The sequence below is a fragment of the Humulus lupulus genome, chromosome 1 (assembly GCF_963169125.1).
Source record: "Humulus lupulus chromosome 1, drHumLupu1.1, whole genome shotgun sequence".
NCBI lineage: Eukaryota > Viridiplantae > Streptophyta > Magnoliopsida > Rosales > Cannabaceae > Humulus > Humulus lupulus.
The window spans coordinates 308342932-308366161 of record NC_084793.1 but is presented as its reverse complement, the minus strand read 5'-3'; the positions used below and the strand labels follow the sequence as shown (position 1 = coordinate 308366161).

The 23230-nt window shown below is 29.6% G+C and overlaps 2 protein-coding genes across 2 annotated transcripts; both read right to left on the bottom strand.

The window, feature by feature from the left end:
* Positions 1–5935: 5935 nt before the first annotated feature.
* LOC133812780 (thaumatin-like protein 1) lies at positions 5936–8052 on the bottom strand. The gene is made up of 3 exons (XM_062246599.1): positions 7948–8052; positions 7128–7833; positions 5936–6472 (listed from the first exon to the last, which is right to left on the bottom strand). Exons 1-3 carry the CDS (start codon positions 8006–8008, stop codon positions 6322–6324), a joined length of 918 nt encoding a protein of 305 aa, XP_062102583.1. The 5' UTR covers positions 8009–8052; the 3' UTR covers positions 5936–6321.
* A 9334-nt stretch (positions 8053–17386) lies between these two features.
* LOC133812779 (cold shock protein 2) lies at positions 17387–18608 on the bottom strand. Its single transcript, XM_062246598.1, has one exon. It carries the CDS (start codon positions 18478–18480, stop codon positions 17632–17634), a length of 849 nt encoding a protein of 282 aa, XP_062102582.1. The 5' UTR covers positions 18481–18608; the 3' UTR covers positions 17387–17631.
* Positions 18609–23230: the final 4622 nt, after the last annotated feature.

The following is a 23230-nucleotide window of genomic DNA, read 5'->3' as shown; positions in this document are numbered from 1 at the left end:
TCCATATATTCTCCTATGTCTATGGAAAAGAAAAGAAACAACACTAAATAAGCACGTGATAAAGTTGTATGTCTATATAAAACTAATTTTTTATTATCCTAGATAAAATCGGGCAGCATTTCCCCTATAATAGTGACCTAACCATCTGCATGTGAATATCAAAACAAACAATTCAAACAACATACAATAAGTTTCTTCCTTATAGAATGCCTATATAAAACTAATTGTTTATTATCCTAGATAAAATCGGGCAGCATTTCCCCTATAATAGTGACCTAACCATCTGCATGTGAATAGCAAAACAAACAATTCAAACAACACACAATAAGTTTATTCCTTATAGCTCCGCAGCACACAGTAAAATTTATCAGAACCTACTTCACTAATACACACAAGTTCTCAACCTTCCGTTATCACCGCAGCACACAATTTTAATCTCAGAACCTACTTCACTATGGATGAATATTTAAGATATTCAAACTCCTCTAACATTTGTTTAATAATATTAAAAGTAGAAGTAAGAGAATATATATGTACCTCTTGCAATCTTTAATCCAAAAGCTAGCAAAGTTACTTCACTTAGTAATCAAATTCGCTATTAAATCCACAAACCAATAAAATTAAATTAATAAATAATAAATAAAACATCACTAAATATCTAGCAATATATAACGTATTATTGTAATTTTAGAAACTTAATTACCTCAAATGTGTGATTGATATTGGAATTTTGATGCAAAATACTCTCTAAAATCTCACCACAAAAATCAATACCTATGAAATTAAATTAATTAATATGTTAAACATTACTAAACAAATATCACTAAATATCTAATAATAGTAAATGATATTGGTAAACAAATAAAAAAAATCCCAATGTGCCGCTAATTATAACCTCAACAAAAAATCAATATAAAATTTCATAACCTAAAAACTTAATAATAAACAAAAACATAAAAATTTTAATATATTTCTATTTTATTAATTATTTAATAAATTTATTTTAACATAACTATATATATAACAAAATAGTTACAATTTAAAAAAAAATTCAAATATACAAAAATATATCTAAATTTCGAAATAAAAATTGATAAAAATTTAAAAAAAATCATGAACATATATACTCTAATGAAATATATACAATGTGATAGGTTAAATTAAAAAAAAAAACTAAAAAATCATAAATCCCTAAAAACTTCCATTGAAAAACCACAAAAACATACAATGTATATAAAAAAAATGCATAAAAATGTAAAACTAACACAAAATCATGTATATTACTCATCCCAATGCAAAACCTATGATTTATTTGCAAAATAATTAACTAAAAATCAAGAAAATAAAAAAAAACTTACTTTAGAACCCTAAAAACGCAGCCCCAAATCGCCCAATTCTTCTCTGGTTTGCTCTCGGGTTCGTGTGAGGAAGAAGAAGGCTGATATGTTTGTTTTATAAGTGGAGACATCCAACGTCTCCCACTGGGAGACGTGCCACGTGTCCCACGTCTCCCAGCGGGAGACGTTGGATGTACCCATAAATCACTACCAGTCTATTTCCAACGTCTTCCACTATTTTTAATGTCTTCCAATTGTAACCATTAATATGCACTTTCAATGTCTTACACCATTAGCCATTTAAAATCCCTTCTAATTTTTAATGTCTTACACCAATGGTGTAAGACATTGTAGGGAGTCATTGAAAGTAGAATTTGTTGTAGTGCGTACGTTATCTTCAATACATAAATTTAGGACAATTCTTCTATAAGGGCTTCACTTTAAGTCTTACCAGTAAGACTCTCAGTGTTTCTCGATCCGTGAACAATTTTCGTTGCGACTTTTTTTTATGACCGTGTATATTGTAGCTATTTAGAGCATCTTGCAAATTTTCAGAAAATTTCGAATAGTTTACAATACCGAAAATTAAGTTCAAACATGTTGTTTTCTACGCGTATAAAAAAAATTAGTCGCACGTGCAACAACATGTTTGAATCTAGTTTTCGGTGCTGTAAACTATTCGGAAGTTTCTGAAAATTTGCAGAATGCTCTAAATAGCTACAATATACACGATCATAAAAAAAAATCACGCCGAAAACTGTTCACGAGTTGTAAACACTGAAAACCTTACCGGTAGGGCTTCCCATAAATTTATACATATTATATCAAATGATGTATGCATACATATACATATTTTTTACTTTTAAGGATCGTCTATGATGTGATATGGTATGTTTTTTTTAACTTTATATGTATGACAACACCTAATTTTATACCCGTGAATAAATTATGACAATAATATTTTTACATATAACGTTGTTAAGTGTAATTACAACAAACCTCGTACAAATTTTTTCGGGACTGATGAATAATTTATTATGTTGAAAACATAATTTAAATAATAAATCTTGATAGCACTGTACTGGTTTAGTTAACAAAATTATAACGTTATTTTTCAGTATAATAAATTATTTGAATGGATTATTTCGTAGATTAGCAAGAAATTTCGTATAACTACAATGAGCACATTTATATATATAAGAGTAAAGAAACCTACCCTTAGACACTCACTATCTTTTTTTATATGTATAACTATTTATATAAGGGTTTATGTCTTTTTAGATCCTGTGTTTTGGTTCATTACCTGTTTAGACCCTATGTTTTGATAAATTATTTTTTGGACCTTATATTTTCTAAAATAGTTCAAATAGACTCATAAACCCGATTTCGATTAAAGTTTTTTGAACTAAAATCGCAAATAATTCATCAAATTAATAACTCAGAACAAAAATACAGTCATTCTGCCTAAAAATTGTGTTGTTATATTCAATTTTTTGTTCATCAAAATCAGGTTTATGGGCCTATTTAAACAATTTTACAAAACACAGAATCCAAAAAATAATTTATCAAAATACAGAGTCCAAACAAGTAATAAGTCAAAACACAAGATTTAAAAAAGTATAAACCATTTATATAATCATTATTTACCATACCTTTGTATACCACATACACAATTAAGGCCATTATTATATGAGAGGTCGGTTTAGTAGTTGTGATTTAATTAAAAAAACAGCTTGGATAATAATAATAACAATAATAATGGATATATTGATAGCTACTTCGAATTTGCCTTAGTTATAAATATAATTAAATGTTTATAATTATATTTGTTTATGATCCACTAGCATTTTTATTATATTTTTCTTTGGTTTGTAAATACAACAATTATTGCATGCGTGCTTCATGCAAAACCCCTCATATGACGATGACACTAAAAATGTTATAATTTAATAAGTTATATGTATAAATAATTAATTTTTATTTCTTCAAAGTATAATTAAAGAAAATTCTACATTTAGATTATTCTAATATGTTAATGCAATGAATTATATGTGTTAGGATAGTTAGTCTGCATTAAACATCGGATCACATCAATAAAGTTACGTTTTTTATTTTAGTTTTATCAACCATTCATGACATGAGTCGCTATTTTTATAGTATTTTTAATTGTTGTAAAACTCTAAATAGGCTCTGTTCGTTTTATTGGATAGATCAAATTTCATTTGGGCTTTGGGTGAGAGATTTCTTTGTATATGGTCAAGTGTATTTGAGATTTTTGTCTAGGTTTAGGGCATTGTAAGTGTAAAAATTCTCAAGTGATGACAAATTGTAATTTTCATTGTTGTTTCATATAGTGCAGAGAATAACATTTCAATGAGAGTTCAAAGAAGATGTAGGCTCATGTTTATTTGGGCTGAATCTCTACAATTTTTTGTGTTGATTTTATTGTTTTTCTATTAAATTTGTACAAATTGTGTCTACTAGTTTGTTGTTTTTGTATTTGCAGATGAAGCTGGTGTGAGGAAGAGTATAAAAGATTCATTATAATTGTTTTTCCAAAATGTGTTTATCTGATTTTCATCATATAATTAAATTAAAGTAAGTAATTAAATGAGATAAATTGGAAAACTATCTAAACAATGGACTAATCCACAGTTATTTCACATTTATAGCTAATTATCTCTTTTAATCTATATGGAATAAATATTACATTCATGCTTCACCACTAGATCATAGTGATTTGTGAGCACTTGACTTGACTAATGTGGTGAAATTATATGCTCACATTAATGCATATTTCAAGCTAACTTTCTCAAATATTATATTTTTTTTATTAATTTGTTATGCATTATAACAATATATTGGACATATTTGACCCAATTATATATTCTCTAACCAATTCAAATAATTATTTAATTTAATTTCTACTTGTGCTATTTCTTCTTTAGTAAGTAAAATTGAGTTTACTAATTAATAAAAGAGTAATGATATGTGTACCCAAAATATGTACTCAAATATTACAAATAGTGACGTGTCACTGCTTTTTAAAACAGTGAGTCTTAGTTTTAATAAATGTGATTGACTAGACTAAACTGCCACATCACTGTGTGTAATGTTTGAATGTATATTTTAAGTGCACATATAATTACTCTTAATAAAATAGTATATTCACCAAAAAAAATTACTTCATTAATATACACTACTATAAAAATAAAAAGGTTTTTAGGGCCGCGTCCTTTATGACAGAACTTTAAATAGTGAAAAGACGTCCATTGCAAGATACTCATTTGATTCTCGTATTAAGATATTATATTTGTAAGAAATTTATTTTATATTAGTTGCCAAGTTTAAACAATGTACAAGCTTGCAGTTACTATTAAAACTTCACACTGCAATTAATATTATTTTAGAAAAGGACTCAATAATTAGAAGATAGGAAAATCATATTATATTAATTAATTAATATATACATAGGAAAATTAAACACTACGATTATGTATGTATGACATCAAAAGCCACAAGCGTTATTAGCCGTTAATTATATAATACTTGTGGCCGTTGAAACAAGCCAAATGAGAAAGAACAATCACAAATCACAACAATTAATTAATGCCATAAATATATATATATATAATACCTTTTCCTTACATATATATATATATATATGAACGAATATTATAGTGTAACTCATCTACTTGCCTTGCCACTAGTAATGCAACCTACTACTACTAATAATAATAATTTCGGTTTTTTTTCTCTCGCAAAATAGCTTATTTTTTAAAGTTATTTTACACTTTAGCTTAAGTTTGATAATTTTTTACAAAATGGTATCTCGCAATTTAGATAATTTGTAAAACATTTAAACAGGTAGTCGAAAAATTCAGACAGCCGATTAAATTTTAATCTAATGTCATTTTGCAAAATATTATCAAAAGTAGAACAGAGTACAAAATTACTAAAAAAAAAAATTATCTTCACCAATTTCTTTAATAATAATAATGGGTGTTTGGCAATATAATTACTTGTACAATAATCTCATTTTGTTAATCTTTTGCAAAATAATTTTCCAAAACACACCTGACATCGTTTGCAAGTGTAAAGATTACTCTCAATATTTTGTGTAAATATTATTTTACAAAAAAATGTTAATTTACAAAGTAACATTTTCAAATAATTTATTTTTCTAATTACTCTAATAATAATAATAATAAGTAATATCCATGAATCTCAATGACGAAAAATTAAAAATTGACAACTTATAGAATATATGAACTACCACGTACTATTATTTTCCCCAATTACCCCATGTAATTCCAGCTACTTGTAATTCGTCTTCTATATATATATTTTTTAATTATTTGAATCAATAGAAAGTGACAGTTATTCGTCTTATATATATTTTTTAATTATTTAATTATTTTTATTTTTTAAAATAAATAGTTGTATAAATAAATAAACCAATTAAAACACCCTATGCCAGCTAAGAATGACACCCTCATTGCCAACTAAAGTAACTTTTCTTGTGTTGATACGCATTTGTTTACATAAGCAAAATAAATTGATTTTTTCTATATATAAATAATAAATAACATAGTTAGTTACTATTAAATTTTATAATATACTATTACCTTAATTGACTGAACCAAAAAATACACAGAAAAAAAAAATGCACCCAACCAAACTATATTAATATTTAGATTCCAAATGGGTACTCTTTTTTTTTTTACACTAATTTCTAATTTTAAAAATCAAACCAAAAATAATTCTAACTTTCTTTCTACTATTTAATTTGCTGCTCTTGAAACTGGTTCCCAAATTTGTTCTCACACAACTTGAAGATAAGACAAAAGTGATTCTAGTTTCTCTTTCTGACCATTGGGCCGTCCTAGTAACAAGTTGTAACCAATAGTAAAAATAAAAGTGGGCCCCAGTCATTGTCCGTATATGGGTCCAGATTCAGATCACAGCTCTGGGCCGGGCCCACTCAATTTAACCGCCGGTCAAAATAGCTGCCGAACCGCCAAATAGCCGCCCAAACGGTAGTGACACCAAATCCAACGAGATACGATGTCGTTTTGGGATACCCGGCCGACACCTCCACCGCCTCGGGATAATTCCCGTTCGAAGACTTCACACTGCAACCCCCGCCATTACATTAATACATTATTTTTTTTAATAAATAAATAATTAAAAAAAAAACAAATACGTGACTCCCACACCTTATAGGTCATAACATCAATATTAATTTAAATACACTATTGTTTAGAGTAATTTATAATATTATTTTATAAAATAATATTTTTTTTATTGTAAGAGCAGTCTGAATAATTATTCTAAACCATTAAATAAATAGCAAAAAATATAGCTAATGACTTAAAATTTAATTCTATTGGGTGATCTAAATATTAAGTTATAATAAATAGATTCTAAAACCAATAAAATTTTCACCAAATATAACTAAGGTTGTACAACTTCATTAAATGATGTTTTAATATTATTGCTAAGAAACAAATATCACAAGAATGTACCAATCATCAAATAGTAATACTTATTTTATTATTATTATTATTTTGTTTTTTAATTCTTTTTTTTTTTTACTTTAAAATAAATAAATAATATTTAAATAATGTAAAAATATATAAATATAAGGTATAATATAAAAATATGAGATAAAAAAAAATTAATTTTAAAGAGTTATTTTGAGAGAATGATAATTTTGATACATATAAAATAAAAAATGTTGAAAAATATTTAAAATACAATTTTATACAAAATTATATAAATATTTACCTTGTCGAGGGGGAAGGGCAGAAAGTGATGACGTAATTGGCGGAAGCGCAGGTGAATGTGCTGGTTCCATCGTCATAGGCGTAGCTGTAAGCTTTAGGGCACGCATTTTTGAAGAAGAGAGAATATGAGCTCGGCTTACAAGTGTCCGGAGTCGCATACGCCCCACTGCAGCAGAACTGCGGCTCCCCAAACGCCTCGCATGCGCTCTTACACGCCACGCTCTCCTCGCCACCCGCCGACGCCGACGACGACACCTTCAGCTCCGACGGACACCCGGGATTCAAGTCCACCATACACCCCGTCGTCGTACAGTTCCCTCCGGCGCCTTCCCCCTCCGGCGCCACTACCATCGCCAGGTTGTAACCGTCCACCAAACTCACATCGTAGAAATCTAGTCCCCCGGCGCCGTTGAGGGTGAACTCTGCTAGAGTCGCTGGAGGCAGAGCTCCCGCGCCGCTGCATTCCACGGTGGATGAGCCGCAGTCGCCGGTCACGCAAGAGAATTTCCCGGTGGGGTCGGTGGCGCAGAGGGTCCTTCCCCAGAGTCGGCCGGACCACGACGTGGGCACATCGAGGGAGTTGGATTCGCCGGGCTGCAGAGCGAAACCGGTCGTGGAAAGTGGTGCAGTCCCAGCGCTCGATAAAATGCCTGGCCAAACTGTGTAGCTGCAATCGTTTACGATTCTAAATGTGGCTGAATTGACATCTGTTCAATAAAGGGTCAAATCATATATATATATATCAAAATCATATTGATCCATGAACAAAAACATACTAAAAACATATACAAATGTGTTGTTATAATGGTTTATATTATTACCTTGAAGTAAATGGAAAAAGGGAAAGATTAGGAAGAAGAGAAGAACTTGAAGAGAAGCCATTGATACTAATAGTATGAAAAGTGTTTAATTTGTAGTATTTGAAGGTATTTATAGAACAGAGTTGAGCTGTGTCTGGCCCACTTGAGAGATTTTGCACATGGAGCCACAATTGCTTAGGATAACAGTAAAAGAAAGTCGGCAATTGTGTCGACTGATTACTATTTTTTATTAAGACTAATTAATTAATTAATTGTTAATTATTATGATTAAGGAAAATAAATCACATAGAGTTTAAATATTAAGATTCTCATAATATTGAGTTAAAGGGTTTTTTTTTTTCAAAAAAAGAAACAGTTAATACATACATGAAAATGGAAATGTACCCATTATCACCTAAAAATTAGGATCACTAACTAAAGCACTACCCCACTATAGTAACAAAATCATACACACTTGGTTAATTGCCATATTGTGTAACAATGAAATTAATAATATTGATTTTTTTTTCTTTCTAAAAATTAACATCATCCACGTGATAACATTTTTAAACTATATATGCTATATATACGCCCTTCTTTTCTACTAATAATAATTATTATCACATTCAATGTAAATAAATAGAGAGGGTTTTTAAGAGATTTTGTTTTGGTAATAAGAAATGTTTATAAAAGGCTTTTGGAACGAGGCAAGTTAATACAACTATAGTGCTTAGTTTGCTCAAACAACATTGAGATTCCGAAAATTAAATTGACAAAGTAGTATCACATAGCTCGTAGTTTAAAGAATAACTAGGAATTTTGCTCCCCGAACTATCACCCATATAGAGTTTTGCCCCCTAAATTTATTTATTTTTTGGACAAAATTCCCCCGATCTTTAACAATCATAGCAAATGTACCCATTTAGCTATATTATGTTTATTTTTTAAAAGGATTGCTAGTATGACTACTGCTACATATATAGATGCAGTATGAGAGTCTACTTAATTAACTTAAGTTAGCTGAAATCCAGTTTATTAACATCAAACATACAAATATTAACCCTAAGAATATAGATATATATTTCCGTAATTTATCATTAGACTACTATCTATGCATGCATTTCTTACATGGATGGTTGAATTGTGTCCGATTAGCATTATATAAGTGACAAATCAACAAACTATTTCAAAAATGAACGAAATGCAACTAAAGAGAGACATTTGCAATAATTATAATTCGGGGTTTTTTTTTTTAAAAAAAAAAATTCAAGGAGCAAACCTCTCAGTGATCATAGTTCGAGGCAAAACAATCATATTTATTATAGTTTAAATGATTCGTTGATGTTAGTGTTTATTATTAAGTATTTCTAATAGCATAGGCTTTTGTCCTTATTATTATGTGTTTACTTGCTTTTTAAGGTTACTAGACTTTAATATATTGTTATAGAAGAGGGAGGCACACTTGACAAACTCTTCTGTTGCTAGAGTCAACTTTCCTTACTTCTAATATAATTTTACTTTTACGAATTTAATATATTACAATAATTTGACAATATTTAATAGTTAAAATCTTTGGAGCAGCTTAAAAATTAAAATTAAGGTATATTACTATTTATAAATATATTCTTTTACTATATGTAAATTACGAAAACTTATAGGAGACTTTGACAGAATTTAATTAGTTAAGGAAAAAATATTAAGAGACCAATGAAAAGTGGGAGACCATTCCCTAAGGGCAACTCTAACGTGATATTAAAATCTTAAATTTGTGGAGATTTGACACCAAATCTTATTCCAATCCAACATTATAATCTGCAACATATATCCTATCATCTATAGTAGCCCCTCAAGTTTGAGGTGGCACTGTAGATAACGACAAAAATTTGTTTAATATATTTGTTTACTTTTTGAATATAATAATAATAAAACTTATTAAATATATATACATAATATAATTATATGTTTTAAAAAATAATATAGTAATAAATATATTATATTTAATTAGAGAATATATATTTTTAGTGTAAATTTTGGTGTTAGATTGGAATGAAAAAAAATATAACCTTAAAAGTTTAAGATTTTTGTGTTAGTTCAACACCAAATATAACATTTATGGTTTGAGTTGGCCTAATATGACCAACATTGCTCTTATAGGTTTGGCATGTTGAATTGGATAGTATTTGACTAGACTATTAGTTAGGACCGAATTGAATTATCTTAATACTATTTTGTGTTTGTAATAGATTATGACTAAATGAATTATAAAATAGTTTTTTAACATAATTATAATTTATCAAATAATTATTTTTTATATTAAAAAAATATTCATAGTTATATTAATATTTAAAAAAAAATAATTAAAAAAATTATTTGATATAAATTATTATTTTTTAAATTAAAATTTATTATTATTAATAAGATTTATATAAATTACAAAAAAACTAATAATAAAAAAAATAAAAGTCTTGGATTAAATTCCATTATTTTGGTAGGTTTATATATAAGCCCCCATTCTTGGACAATAATTTGGTGGATATGGACAAAATTGTTCAATCCTTCACCAACCTCAAAACATAAGCAAAAATGGGTCAGGAGTCAGGAGTCAGGACAACATTGTCTAGTCCCAAGGAGTTATCCCAGACACCAAGCATACCCATAAGATTCATTGTTTTTGTTTAAATTTGGGATAATTGCGATAAAATTATTCAACTAGTTAAATATCTATCTAAAAATTTTGACACCGAAATTACTTAAGTAATAATTTTTTTTTTACTTTACTCCCAATCGTTAACTCAACTATTTAAGCAGTGGGTAATCATCATCGTCTATTGGAGATGTGAGTAAGAGACATTTGTCTTTTAAGAGCAAGCAAAAGCCTATTTGTATTTGGCTAGCTAGTATATATATATATATATATATACATATACATATCATATGTTACTTTCTAATTCTTCCTCATAGCTAGGAAAAATTTATGTTTATATTACGTAGGACAAGGTCAAACCATTTTGGTTACAAAAATAGAAAACATATATATACAAGATTTTACATTCCTATCATATATTATATATTATATACTATACACGTGTGCGTGGCAAAAATGAAGAAAATTGACATAAATATATGCCTTATGAAGACCACGAAGGGTCTAATAAAACCTTTGATTATAATACAGGGCAAGTAACTATTTGCTACTTGTATTTTTAAATAGAATTATTTTGGTACAATGTGTTTGCACTAATGTTTATTTAGTATATTGTATTTTGAAATCGTATATATTTAGTATTTTAAATTTAAATTTAATTAATAAAAATTTGTTAATTTGATCGAAGTGTTTTTATGAAATTCAAATTCAAATTTAAATTTAATTACTTAATTACATAAAATTGGTGACAATTTAATCATATTGATAAAATTTTATTTATTAAATTTAAGTTTAGAGAACCAAATATATATGACTTTAAAATATAAAATACCATATGAGTATTATTTAAAAATTAATATAATAAAATAATACTTTGCAAAAATATAAAGTGACAAATGAGTATATACGAACTTTGTTTTAATCTTATTAATCTTGGCTAATTGGTTTGGTCAAACAGTGACATATATAGGTCAATCATATTATGAGAGTTGAGCTTTTAAAACACAGTCGAAATAAGACAACCAAACCCAGATTACGACCACTATTAGCTTATTAAATTTACATGTCTAGTAAATTCTAATTAGTTGCACAACTTGTACTATGCAACTATGCATGGCCAACTTTCATGATATAAACAACAATATATATTGAGCATAATATATTAGAAGAAAACACTTTTTATGTCTATTTTAAACTGAAGTCAAAATTTTTGGTTTTTAGAATATATTTAAATCATTTAAAAATCAAATAAATTATTAAAATTAGGTGTAATATAAGAATATTAAAATTTTAAATATATAGAGGGTACTAAACTATTTAATTTTTGTAAACAGAAGATGATAACAATTGATAATTATCCTACATAAAAAAGTACTAAATTTGTATTTCCATATAACACATATATATAGTACTAAATAATTAGTTACCCAATTTTTAATTAACATATCATGATATTTGTGACATATTAAAATATCAAGATGTTTATGACATATTAACATTCAAAACAAATTAGAACAATTTTGAAGTTGTTACTCCTCTGTTTAGAAGAAATTATTATTTTGGTCCTCTTTATTTAATCCCATTATCAAATTCGACCCAGATTTTTAAACAGACAAAACACATGCAATGGAGGCTATTTTTGTCTTTCTCATAATAACAAATTTCAATTTTGAATTTTTGGAAAACTCAGAATTAAACTTAGTAATGAATTTAACTCGAAGGAGCCAAAATTGTTATTTTTTTCTAATATATATAAAAAAAAAATTTACTCATTTAGTATTCTATATTTTTACAAAGTTTTGTTTTGGTACTTTTTTTTTCTCAATAATACTTACATAGTACCCTATATTTTAAAATCATACATATTTGGTAACTTAGACTTTAATTTGATAAATAAAATTTTATCAATATAACTAAATTGTCATTACTTATATGTAAAGTAATTAAATTTAATTTTGGAACTCATATAATTGATTAAATTAGTAAAGTTTTATTAATTAAATTTGAGTTTATGATACTAAATATGTACGATTTCAAAATACAGGATATCAAATATGTACAATTTCAAAATATAGGGTACCAAATATGTACGATTTCAAAATACAGAGCACCAAATGAGCATTATTGTAAACATAAGGTACCAAAATGATAATTTACAAAAACATAGGATACCAAATGGTTACTTACCCTAAAATAAAAGAAACAATTACATTTGAGCTTGTAAAACTGATTTTATTTACAAATTTAACAGCCCAAGTTTTATTTACAAAAATACAATATATTTTGGTTTTTATACACAAAACTCTGGACCTTTTTTTTCCACACACTTTCTCTCCATGGCATTTACTTTCAAACCCATATGTCGTTCGCTGCTCATTAGAACAATGGATGCTTCACCCACTGTGAAAGCTCATCTACCGACGACCTCGTTGCCTAAATCACATTGTGAAAAGCACATGAATGGACATGCGCCGATCAAAGTTTCTAAAACCGTGACTTTTGATGCATTTTCTGGCCAACTCCTTCCATTCTTAGGTTGATGGTACTGTTATGGCGAGCGTTTTGAAAGGAATAAAACCCAACCACTCTTTCCCCTTACATCTTCATCGTTCTCCATGCCTAAACAAAAAGAAGTCCACAATCTGCAAATAGAGGTCGAATTCTAAAAAAATTCCCAAGTGTCGTTCTTCTTTGGAGCTTCCATTTCTTCTATCATACCTTTCTTCCAGTGAAGAGGGACACCAATCTATAAGAGTTTTCTCGCGACACCAATGGTTGTTTGGGCTCAAGGTTTGTACCAACGCGACCCACTCTGCAATGAGGTCATTTTGGTATATAACAAGCATAGGTTTCTAGCCATCGCCGGATAAGATGATTTGAAAGAGTCGGTTTAAGTTACAATTGTTATGCTTCAAAAGTAACTTTTTAGATATTTTTTGTTTGGCCAACAAAATATTAAGTACAATTCAAACATTAATTTTTTTTTTTTTTTAAATCCAATAAAAAAGTGTCATTTTCTTTATCCTAAATAAGCCAATTTTTAGTTACTTTTGTACGAAAACTCAAATGTAAACACAATTTTAAAGCAAGCAACCAAATCGGTTACCATACAATTTATTGTTAAATCATATTTAAAAGTTACCAAACAATTTTCTAAGCAAGTCTCTTTTAAAAAGTTGATTTGATAAATTTCTAAAATAGCTTTTAAGATAACAAAAAAAGTATCTTCAACATCACATGATTAAATATGTACTAAAAACCAAAAATTAAGTCATGTTTAAGTAACCAATTGATATCTTATAAATATTTTTTAAACTGATTTTTTTTTGTAACAATTTTGCCACCCAAAATCATGTTTTAAAAGGTAATTGGTAAGTATTTTGAATCATTTTATAAGCAACCAACATGTAACCTCAACAATTTTGTAAATGTTCTTAAAAATGTTGGCATTTATGTAATTGTTTTAGTTTTGTTGGGTGTTATCTGTGTTTTCAGCATTTGACACATGACATAAATTACTATATCATTAGCCCTCCTCGGGAGTTTGAGCCCAATTCTTATCAATGTTATCACTAGAGGAGAAGTATGTAATTAACGACCATTACCTCCAAAGGACCTAGTCAGAAAGTTATCTTCTAGAGCCCTTCGAGCCGTGACCAACTCTCAAGATACATAAGAACCTCCTCCAAGACACTTTTCCAATAAAGCATTGGGTTTAACATCCTCGTATTGGGCCCGTAGAGGATATAATGGGGCCATCAACATATTAAATATAGGAAATCTTCATTAATGTAATAACTAATCTTATTACAAAAAGAGTAATTGTAATCAGCTTCCATTAATGAGTTTAATCCCCTCAGTCGCCTATAAATAGGGTTGTAAAAAGATTCAAACTAAAAGCTGCCTGAATTGCAAGAGAACTTGAATTGCCTGAATTCCAAGAGAACTTGAGCTTTTCAAGTTCTCTATCTTTAATACAGGTGACTTGTTATGTAGGTTAATAGCCTAAACCATGTATGTTTAGCAACATTTTATCTCTAAATATACTAATAACAAAACATAAAATAAAACAAAACAAACTAATTAATTTATGTTCCTAATAACATTTTGAAAAATGCTCTTTTAGTAGATTTGGAAATAGTCTCTCAAACATGTGGAAAGAGAACAGCAACATTCAAAAAATAATAATTAGTAGGTGGAGTATTACTAATAAGTTACTCAATTATATAATTAGTAGTTATCTATACAAATAAACCACTTTTTCCTTTATTACCTTGTAAACTTTCGATGTGGAACACTCCCACTCTTATTTATCCATTCATATTTAACCTACTTATTATTCAACACCCACTTGAGCTGGTCACAATCTACAATCTGCTCAGTAACGGAGAGCATGTGTTTGTTGTTTTTTTGAAATTCACAATAACATAACACAGGCATATCACTGATTGAGAGTAAATGGTTTCTAGAAATAATCCGAAGTTATTAAATATAGGGTGTGTTCGGGAATATTTTCATTTTTTATTTTTAAAATATAAAAATAAAAATATTTTCTTTATTTTTAATTTTTTTATGTTTGAAAACAAAATGATGTTTGGTAAGGTAATAGTTTTATTTTATTATTATTTTTTATAATAACAGTACTATTAATATATCGATTTCTGTTATTCTAAAAAAAAATTCATATCTGAACCATGTTTTGAACGATATATGAACTTCAGTGACCATAGCAAACAGTAACGACAAGTAGATCGATAGCAACAAGCTGAAACATCGTCGGAGTCGAGGAGGTAAACGATGGGGTGAGAGAGTTGAGGAAAACGACGGTTGTCGGAAACCGATCTTGAGAACGATTTTTTGCCGGCGACCATAGCAACAGAGAGTCGACGGAATATTGTGCATATCGGAGGAGAAAAAATTAGACTTACATCTAACAACCCGAGCAGAAAAGAGGGAAGAAAGAGAAAGAAAGTATTTTAAAAAAATTGAAAATATGAAAAGTTTGTTTTCAAAAAATTTAAAATTTAGAAAAATAAAAAATAGAAACATGTAAACCGAATGTATTTTTCTATTCTGTTTTCAAATTATTAATTAAATACACTAAAAAAATTGTTTTTTTTAATGTTTATCGAACATCACCATAAATTTAGCAAACATGATTCCGATCAAACCAAACCCGTATATCAAACACTCCATTTCAAGATAAATATAAACGATTTAAAACATTGTTTTGAGCCTTTAGCCACACTAACCCCTTCGTTGCCAATGTCATGGTAACCCAACTCAAAGCCCATTAATACTCTATTCTCTTCCAAAACCCAAACCAGCCTGGACAAACAAAATTAAAGGGATTTTCACATGACAACCATAAGGTTATACTTTTCATTTTGGTTTATACATTGTTGTATATTATAGTAGTTTATTTGATTTACTAGTATAAATAATGCCCAAAATTAAATTCTTTCAAAAAATTAAAAAATATATACATTTAATTTATAAAAAATAAATAAAAAATACGGTTAAAAAAATAATTATAAATAGCTATATTTTACTTGGAAAAATAGGACAAAATCATATGAAATACTTTTCTTAAACAACTTTTATAGTCTGATTTGTAATTAAAAAGATGCAGTTTTACAAGTAAAGTCTACTGCATAAAACTTCTAGATTTTAAATCAAATTTACAGAAATTGTATAAAACAATTATTAAAAAAAAAATCAGTTTGGTTGAGATTTGTTAATTAAAATACTCAACACACGACGTTTTTCAATACTTAAAAATTGTGCTACTGTATATCTCCATTAAAATATTACAATACCTCACATTGCATCTAATACGAGTTTCATTTTTATTTTATTCTTCTCATTAACACTTTCACATAAAGAGTAACACAATTATTTCTCTTTGGGCTTATACCTTTTAAGACCTCAACAATACCTGTATTTTGACAAATTATTTTTTAAACCATATATTTCATAAAATAATTCAAATAAACTACTAAATTTGATTTTGATGAACAAAAAATAAATATAAAAATACAGTTCTTATACAGAATAATTATATTTTTGTTCTACGAGACAGAAAATAAAAGTAATTTGTCAAAAAAGTACAAATAGGTAACGAAACGCAAAACACAAGTTCTAAAAAGGCATTGATGATTTATATTTATAAATCCTAGAAAATGAGAGAGACATCAATACAATTGGTTTTCTTTCTCTCTTCAATTTCAACACTCAATTCTATCATCTCCACATCGATTTCATGCCTAAGCAGTTAAAAAAAATGAAAATATCAACAATACGAAAACATAGAGACCAAAGATCACTTTTGTGCAAGGATAGAAGTTTCATTAACAAAGACAAAATCCACAAAACAAAATACAAATAACAGTCCAAAACCCAAATTACAGAACATAACATAATAAAATATATGCCTATGACAATGACTAATTACCCAATAGGAGTAGGGATTGCCCTATACTCTTAACATCTACACTAGAACTTGGCATAGATATATATACAAGAAACTACACAAATAATACTTTTTTTTAATGGCTTGCTCTAACATCCATACTAAAATCAACCCATATAGTAATACTCTTTTTTTAATGGTTTACTGGTCAGCCATACAAAATTTGTTGCCAATTAAACTAAACCTGAAATAATCTCAATCTAAAGATGTGACACAATCCAATTATACAAGACTTGAAATATAAGATCAATAGGAATGAAACAGTAAGCAAATAAGTATAAAAGACACCATTATTCACAGTTGAAGATGATTAAAGCAGAATTAGAAATTTTAGCCAATGGTCATATCAGTAAATCTGAACAATATCAACTAAACGAACCAACACATAATATGTGTGTATAAAACTGGAAAATTTTGCTCCACAAAAGCAAAGCATATCATTCTTGAAGCAAGTCAAAAATCAAAACCCATTAATTAAGCAAAAACATCCTCCTATGTATAAACCACCACAGCCCAAAATGAACAAAATAACCAAAGATAAATTGGAAACAGAAAGAGAATATGTACTATTACTCTCTTCTTTCTTACTTTAAGCAGCCTCAGGGCACTCCCTTGCAAAATGTCCAGCCTTTCCACAATTGTAACAGCCACCGCTGCCGCCGCCGCCAGCGTCACCACTACCAAACCTTCCGCCGCCGCCGCCACCTCCGCGGCCACCACCGCTAGCGCTGCTGCAATCCCTTGCCAAATGACCAAACTCCCCACAGTTGTAGCAACCACCAGAACCGCCGCCACCGCCGCCGCCTCCTCCTCCTCCACCGCTTGCCCTACTACAATCCCTCGCGATATGGCCGAACTCGCCACAATTGTAACAAGCCCCGCCACTTCCTCCTCCTCCTCCACCACCACCTGCGGCACCACCATCATTCCCTTTAGGACAGCTCCTAGCCATGTGACCAAATTCGCCACATTGATAACAAGCGCCACCTCCACCTCCACCGCCACTTCCACCGCCAGCTCCGTTATTGCCACGATCGCAATCCCTAGCCATGTGACCGGTATCACCGCAATTATAACAGCCACCGCCACCGCCTCCGCCACCATTACGCCGATCTCCGCCTCTCCATCCACCGCCAAAACCAGCACCGCCGCCGCCGCCACGGCCTCCCCTACGGCCACCGCCAAAACTCTCCTTTTTGTTCCCCTGCAAGGACGATCCATCAGGGCCGGTCACATCAACGGCCTTGGTTTTCCCGTCTTCGGCCAGGACGACCTGAAACTCGACAGTCTCGCCCTCTGAGAGGCTTCGGAAACCGTCGGATTTGATCGAGGATTGATGAACGAACAGATCTTCGCCGCCGTCATCGGGCTTGATGAAGCCGAATCCCTTCGAGTCGTTGAACCAACGGACCGTACCGGTAGACCTCTCCTCCGCCATAGCTCGATGATCCCTATAGAAAAAGAGAGGGTATCAGTGGACCAAGTGGCTAATGGCTCTGTGTATATATATATATAATACACGAATATATAGGAGAGAGAATGTGTGTGAGAAGAACCTTTCGAAGACGTTTATAACTTTATATGATAGAAACCCTAACGCAACCCTAGTGTGAGTCTTATCCTTTCCTTCAATTCCTAAACGATTTCTTTTTGGGCCTACCGGCCCATTTAATGATTTATAACACTATTATCTCTTTTATTTTATTTATACCACATTTTAAGTAAATTACTCTTATATTACTAAACAAGACATTATATACAATACACGAATATATAGGAGAGAGAATGTGTGTGTAAAAAAGCTTTCGAAGGGTTTTATAACTTATATGAGCGAAACCTTACCACAACACTACTGTGAGTCTCGTCCTTTTCCTTCAATTCCTATCTGATTTTTTTTTGGGCCTTCCGGCCCATTTAAACTAATAATACCACTATTATGTCTTTTATTTGATATATACCACATTTTAAGTAAATTACTCTCTTATATTACTAAACAAGAAATTATACAATACACGAATATATAGGAGAGAGAATGTGGGTGAGAAAAAGTTTTCAAAGCCATTTATAACTTTATATGAGAGAAACCTTAACACAACCCTAGTGTGAGTCTCGTCATTTCCCTTCAATTCCTATCCGATTTATTTTTGGGCCTTCCGGCCCATTTATACGATTCATACCACTATTATGTCTTTTATTTGATTTATACCACATTTTAAGTAAATTACTCTCTTATATTACTAAACAATAAATTATACTTTTGTCGTTTACCAGTAAAATAAAAAAAGGGTAAAAATATTTATTTGTAGATTGGATGGTGCTATTCATCATTTAGAAAAGATTAGTGGTAATTATGAAGTTAATTCATAATCGATTCGTAAATATGACTGAAAATGAGACTCTTTGCAATTTTGCCAAATTTTGGACTAGTACTTTTCAAATTTTACAGTAAAATTAAAATCATTTATATTCACGTATTGCTCTATAAGTATGTATTCAGTGAACTATGTGGGAAATTGATTGCTTCATTACGAGTGTGTATATGGTTTTACTTTTGTTTTTCCTCATCATCTTTCCTTATTTTTTGAGTTTTTTTTTAATAATATATATATATAAAAAATTATTTCATGTATACTGTATTTAAAAAAGTCTTTCATTATTATATAACTAAGCATTTTATTTACAATAATACCATTTGGTATAATTGTAGTTTGTAGTTTATACTTTTTAGACTTTGTGTTTTGTCACATTATTTGTTTGGACTCTGTGTTTTGATAAATTATTTTTTGGATCCTATGTTTTGTAAAATAGTTAAAATAGAACCATAAACTCAATTTTGATGAAGAAAAAATTGAATATAACAACACAATTTTTAAGCAGAATGATTTTATTTTTGTTCTGAATTGTTAGTTTGATAAATTATTTGTAATTTTAGTTGAAAAAACATTGACCAAAATCGATTTATTGTTCTATTTTAATAATTTTATAAAATATAGAATCTAAAACATAATTTATTAAAATACAAGATTCAAACAAATAATAGAACAAAACGAAACATCAAAAAATTATAAACCCTTTTTTTAATCATTTCTTATCTGATCATGATGACCATAATGGTATAGCACTGTTTTTGGATTGATTATTATTATTATTCTTTTTTTTTCAAAGTTAAATTAGTTTAGTGACATGTGGTCAAACACTTCGTTAATTAGTAGTTTAACAAAGAATATAATAAAATAATATCTTCAAAGTTGATTTGTTCACATGAACTTACTCCATAACTTTATTTTTTTCTGAAAATTAGTTATTATATATTCTCTAAACTAAAAAAATGTGTAGTTTTTAAATGAATCCAATTTGAGGTTTATATATATTAGAGCTTGAGAGTTTATAGTCTTTGCTTACTACTACCTTAAGTTTCAATTTTCAGTTATATAAGTTAGCATATCTTCAGCAAAATCAATAATTATTACATCATTAATTGTGAGGTCATTCTCATTCATTCGCTATGAAGAAAAAAAATCTGATGTCTCCAATTTCCAGTCCCTTACATGTTTCACTAATTATTTTAAGACACCTTATTTATTTATAATATTAATATAGTTAGGAAAAGAGAAAGTTATAAATAATTTAAATATATATTAAATAAATAAATAAATAAGGTGTCTTAAAATAATTAGTGGGACATGGAGAAGACAGAAAATTAAGAGTGTGATTGGTAATAGATTTATATTTGATTTTATGTTTTCAAAAACTCAAAATGAGTGAACCACTAAAATATATGATTGGTATGGTGTTTTTGAAAAGTGTATCTTAATCAAAATTTTAATATTGTGTTATAATTCAGAAAACGAGAAAAACTTGTTTTCTCAGTTTTGTAAAATTATTTTCCAAAATCCCACATATTTTAGTTTCTGTTATATTTTCAAATTTAATACCAATCACAGATTTCATTTTTTAAAACTCAAAAACAGTTTACTGACATTGAACCAATCACATTTTCAAAAACATGTTTTTAGTCACTAAATTCAGATTTTCATTTCAGAATCCACTTTTCAAAAATACAGTTTTCCAATCGCGAACCAATCACACCCTAAGACATCTTGGTGAATAGTAGTCAAAGTACCAAGTTGTCTCTTTTGCTTAACAAAGCAGGGTTAAAAAAAGGGAGAATGAGATATGTAAGGATAAAGCTTGATATGAAGAAAGCTTATATTGGATTTGAGTGGGATTTGTGGATAGATTCCTTGAGGGTTTAGATTTTAATGAAAAGTTTAAATATTTGATTGGATTTGTGTATTTTTTTTGGTCTCGTTCTTGACTTTGATGAATGGAGTCCAGTCGAATAGTTTGAAGTCTAAGAGAACCATAATAATTCTAGCACAAATTCGATCTCTTTAAAAAAAAAATTGTGATGCTAAAAAATATATGCTTAATGTATACTAAAATAACTATTTCGAAGAGTAACTCACATTGATACCATTCCAAACGACCATTGGTGGCATTAAAAAAATGCTTATAAAGTATCATATTCATTAGTTCTCAAAAATATAATTTTATTAATTTTAAAGTTTAAAATTAATTAAGTTTTAATTAATATTTTCATAGATTTATTGTAAAATATTTTATATTTGAAAATATTAATTTTAATTTAATTTGTGTTTGATTTTTAGAAAATAAAATGTATTTTGACACAAAAAAAAAAAAAAAGAAGGACAAAAGAAAATATAATTGAAGAAAGATTGAAAAAAATGGCATGACAAAAAATAGGCCCAAAAACCAAGCTCAGGCCCAAGCCTTCAGCAAGTGCCACGTTGCCACATGGCAGCCTGTCATTCGCCCAGCCAAGCCGCTTAGAGCCGAGTCGTTCCTCCAGCAGCCGCCACGCGTCCCCGAGCCTGCCACGACCTAACGCCTACCACCTGCCTGACGCACCAGCCTGCCAAGCCTGCCAAAGCCTGCCACCTATCCCACTCGCCTGGCTTTGGTCTCCCATGCCCCCAACACATCTCTGTCGAAGCCACTCACCGTGTGACACGTGTCCAACGCGTCTCCCCGTTGCTGCAGCTTGTCTCCCACTTGTCCCACTTTGCTCAAATTTTGCAGTCATTTTCCCCACTATTTTGTACATGATTTTACACATTTTGGGTCATATTTCCACTATAAATAGAGAGCCAAATGTAGGGAAATAATCTTTAGATTTTAGAGTGGAAAAATACACTTTGTTGTTTCGTTGCTTTTCTTATTTATAGCTTAGTTTTACTTGTTTTAGGTGACAAAAATTAGTGAACTATTTTAGAAATATTGGCGAGGTTAGAGTGTAGTTTTTGTACTTCTCATTCCTAATATTGATATTGATTCTTCTTATGCTTCATTTCAATATCTCATTAATTATTTTGTTTCTCATCTTCTAATTTTTTTTCTAAAATTATTTAGCATCTTTTACATAAGTTCAATCATGTTTTTTTTATGTAACTTAGATTGTTAATTTATTTTAGTATATATAATATGATATGCTATGAAATTAGGAGTTAGATTCAATTTAATCTAGAATAATTAATTCGTGCTTTTAACATATACATTTTCCAGTTGCAATTAATGGTGTAAAATTGCAACTGTGTTTTGAATTAATATCAATATTAGAATAAGATTTACAACACTGCATCTCTATCTTACCATGCTCTTTATCTGATCACTTTCTCTAACTTATCATTTTAATTTCACAAAATCTATCTCTTCAATTATACTTTATTGTTATCTTTTATTTACTATTCTAATATTTAATTGTGTTTGTCTCTCTGTAGATACGACCACTACTACAAAAAAGGTAAACGAGTCCTAAAAAAATTTATTTTTAATTTTTAAAAAATTAGATGGTAGCCAAAGCTCCCGTCGGAGCTCCGATGATGACGGCGATGCCACCACCCCACGGTGGTGGTTCGGTCTGATCCTTTAGTGGGTTTTGAAGCCCAAGCACAAGGAATGCAGTGGTGGTGTTCATTTGGCTCGGAGTGGCCTCGAGGTGGTTGGAAAATGCTCAAAACGTTTCGGAAACCCACATGGTTATCGAACTTTGGGGGCTCCGTCGACTAGGCTAAGGGGCGCGTGAGGCTAGGGGCTCGCAGGGTTGGGGGTTTCGGGGGCCGAGAACACTGTGGGTTGGCGCATGTAGGTGGTGGGTGGCCGGAGAG

Excerpts from the sequence above, each read along its gene's own strand:
- LOC133812780 (XM_062246599.1), bottom strand. The coding sequence starts at position 8,008 with ATGGCTTCTCTTCAAGTTCTTCTCTTCTTCCTAATCTTTCCCTTTTTC. Across the intron at positions 7,834-7,947 it reads CTTTTTCCATTTACTTCAAG|ATGTCAATTCAGCCACATTT; the intron begins GTAATAATATAA and ends TTTATTGAACAG. Across the intron at positions 6,473-7,127 it reads TGCCCTTCCCCCTCGACAAG|TGTGAAGTCTTCGAACGGGA; the intron begins GTAAATATTTAT and ends CGGGGGTTGCAG.
- LOC133812779 (XM_062246598.1), bottom strand. The coding sequence starts at position 18,480 with ATGGCGGAGGAGAGGTCTACCGGTACGGTCCGTTGGTTCAACGACTCG.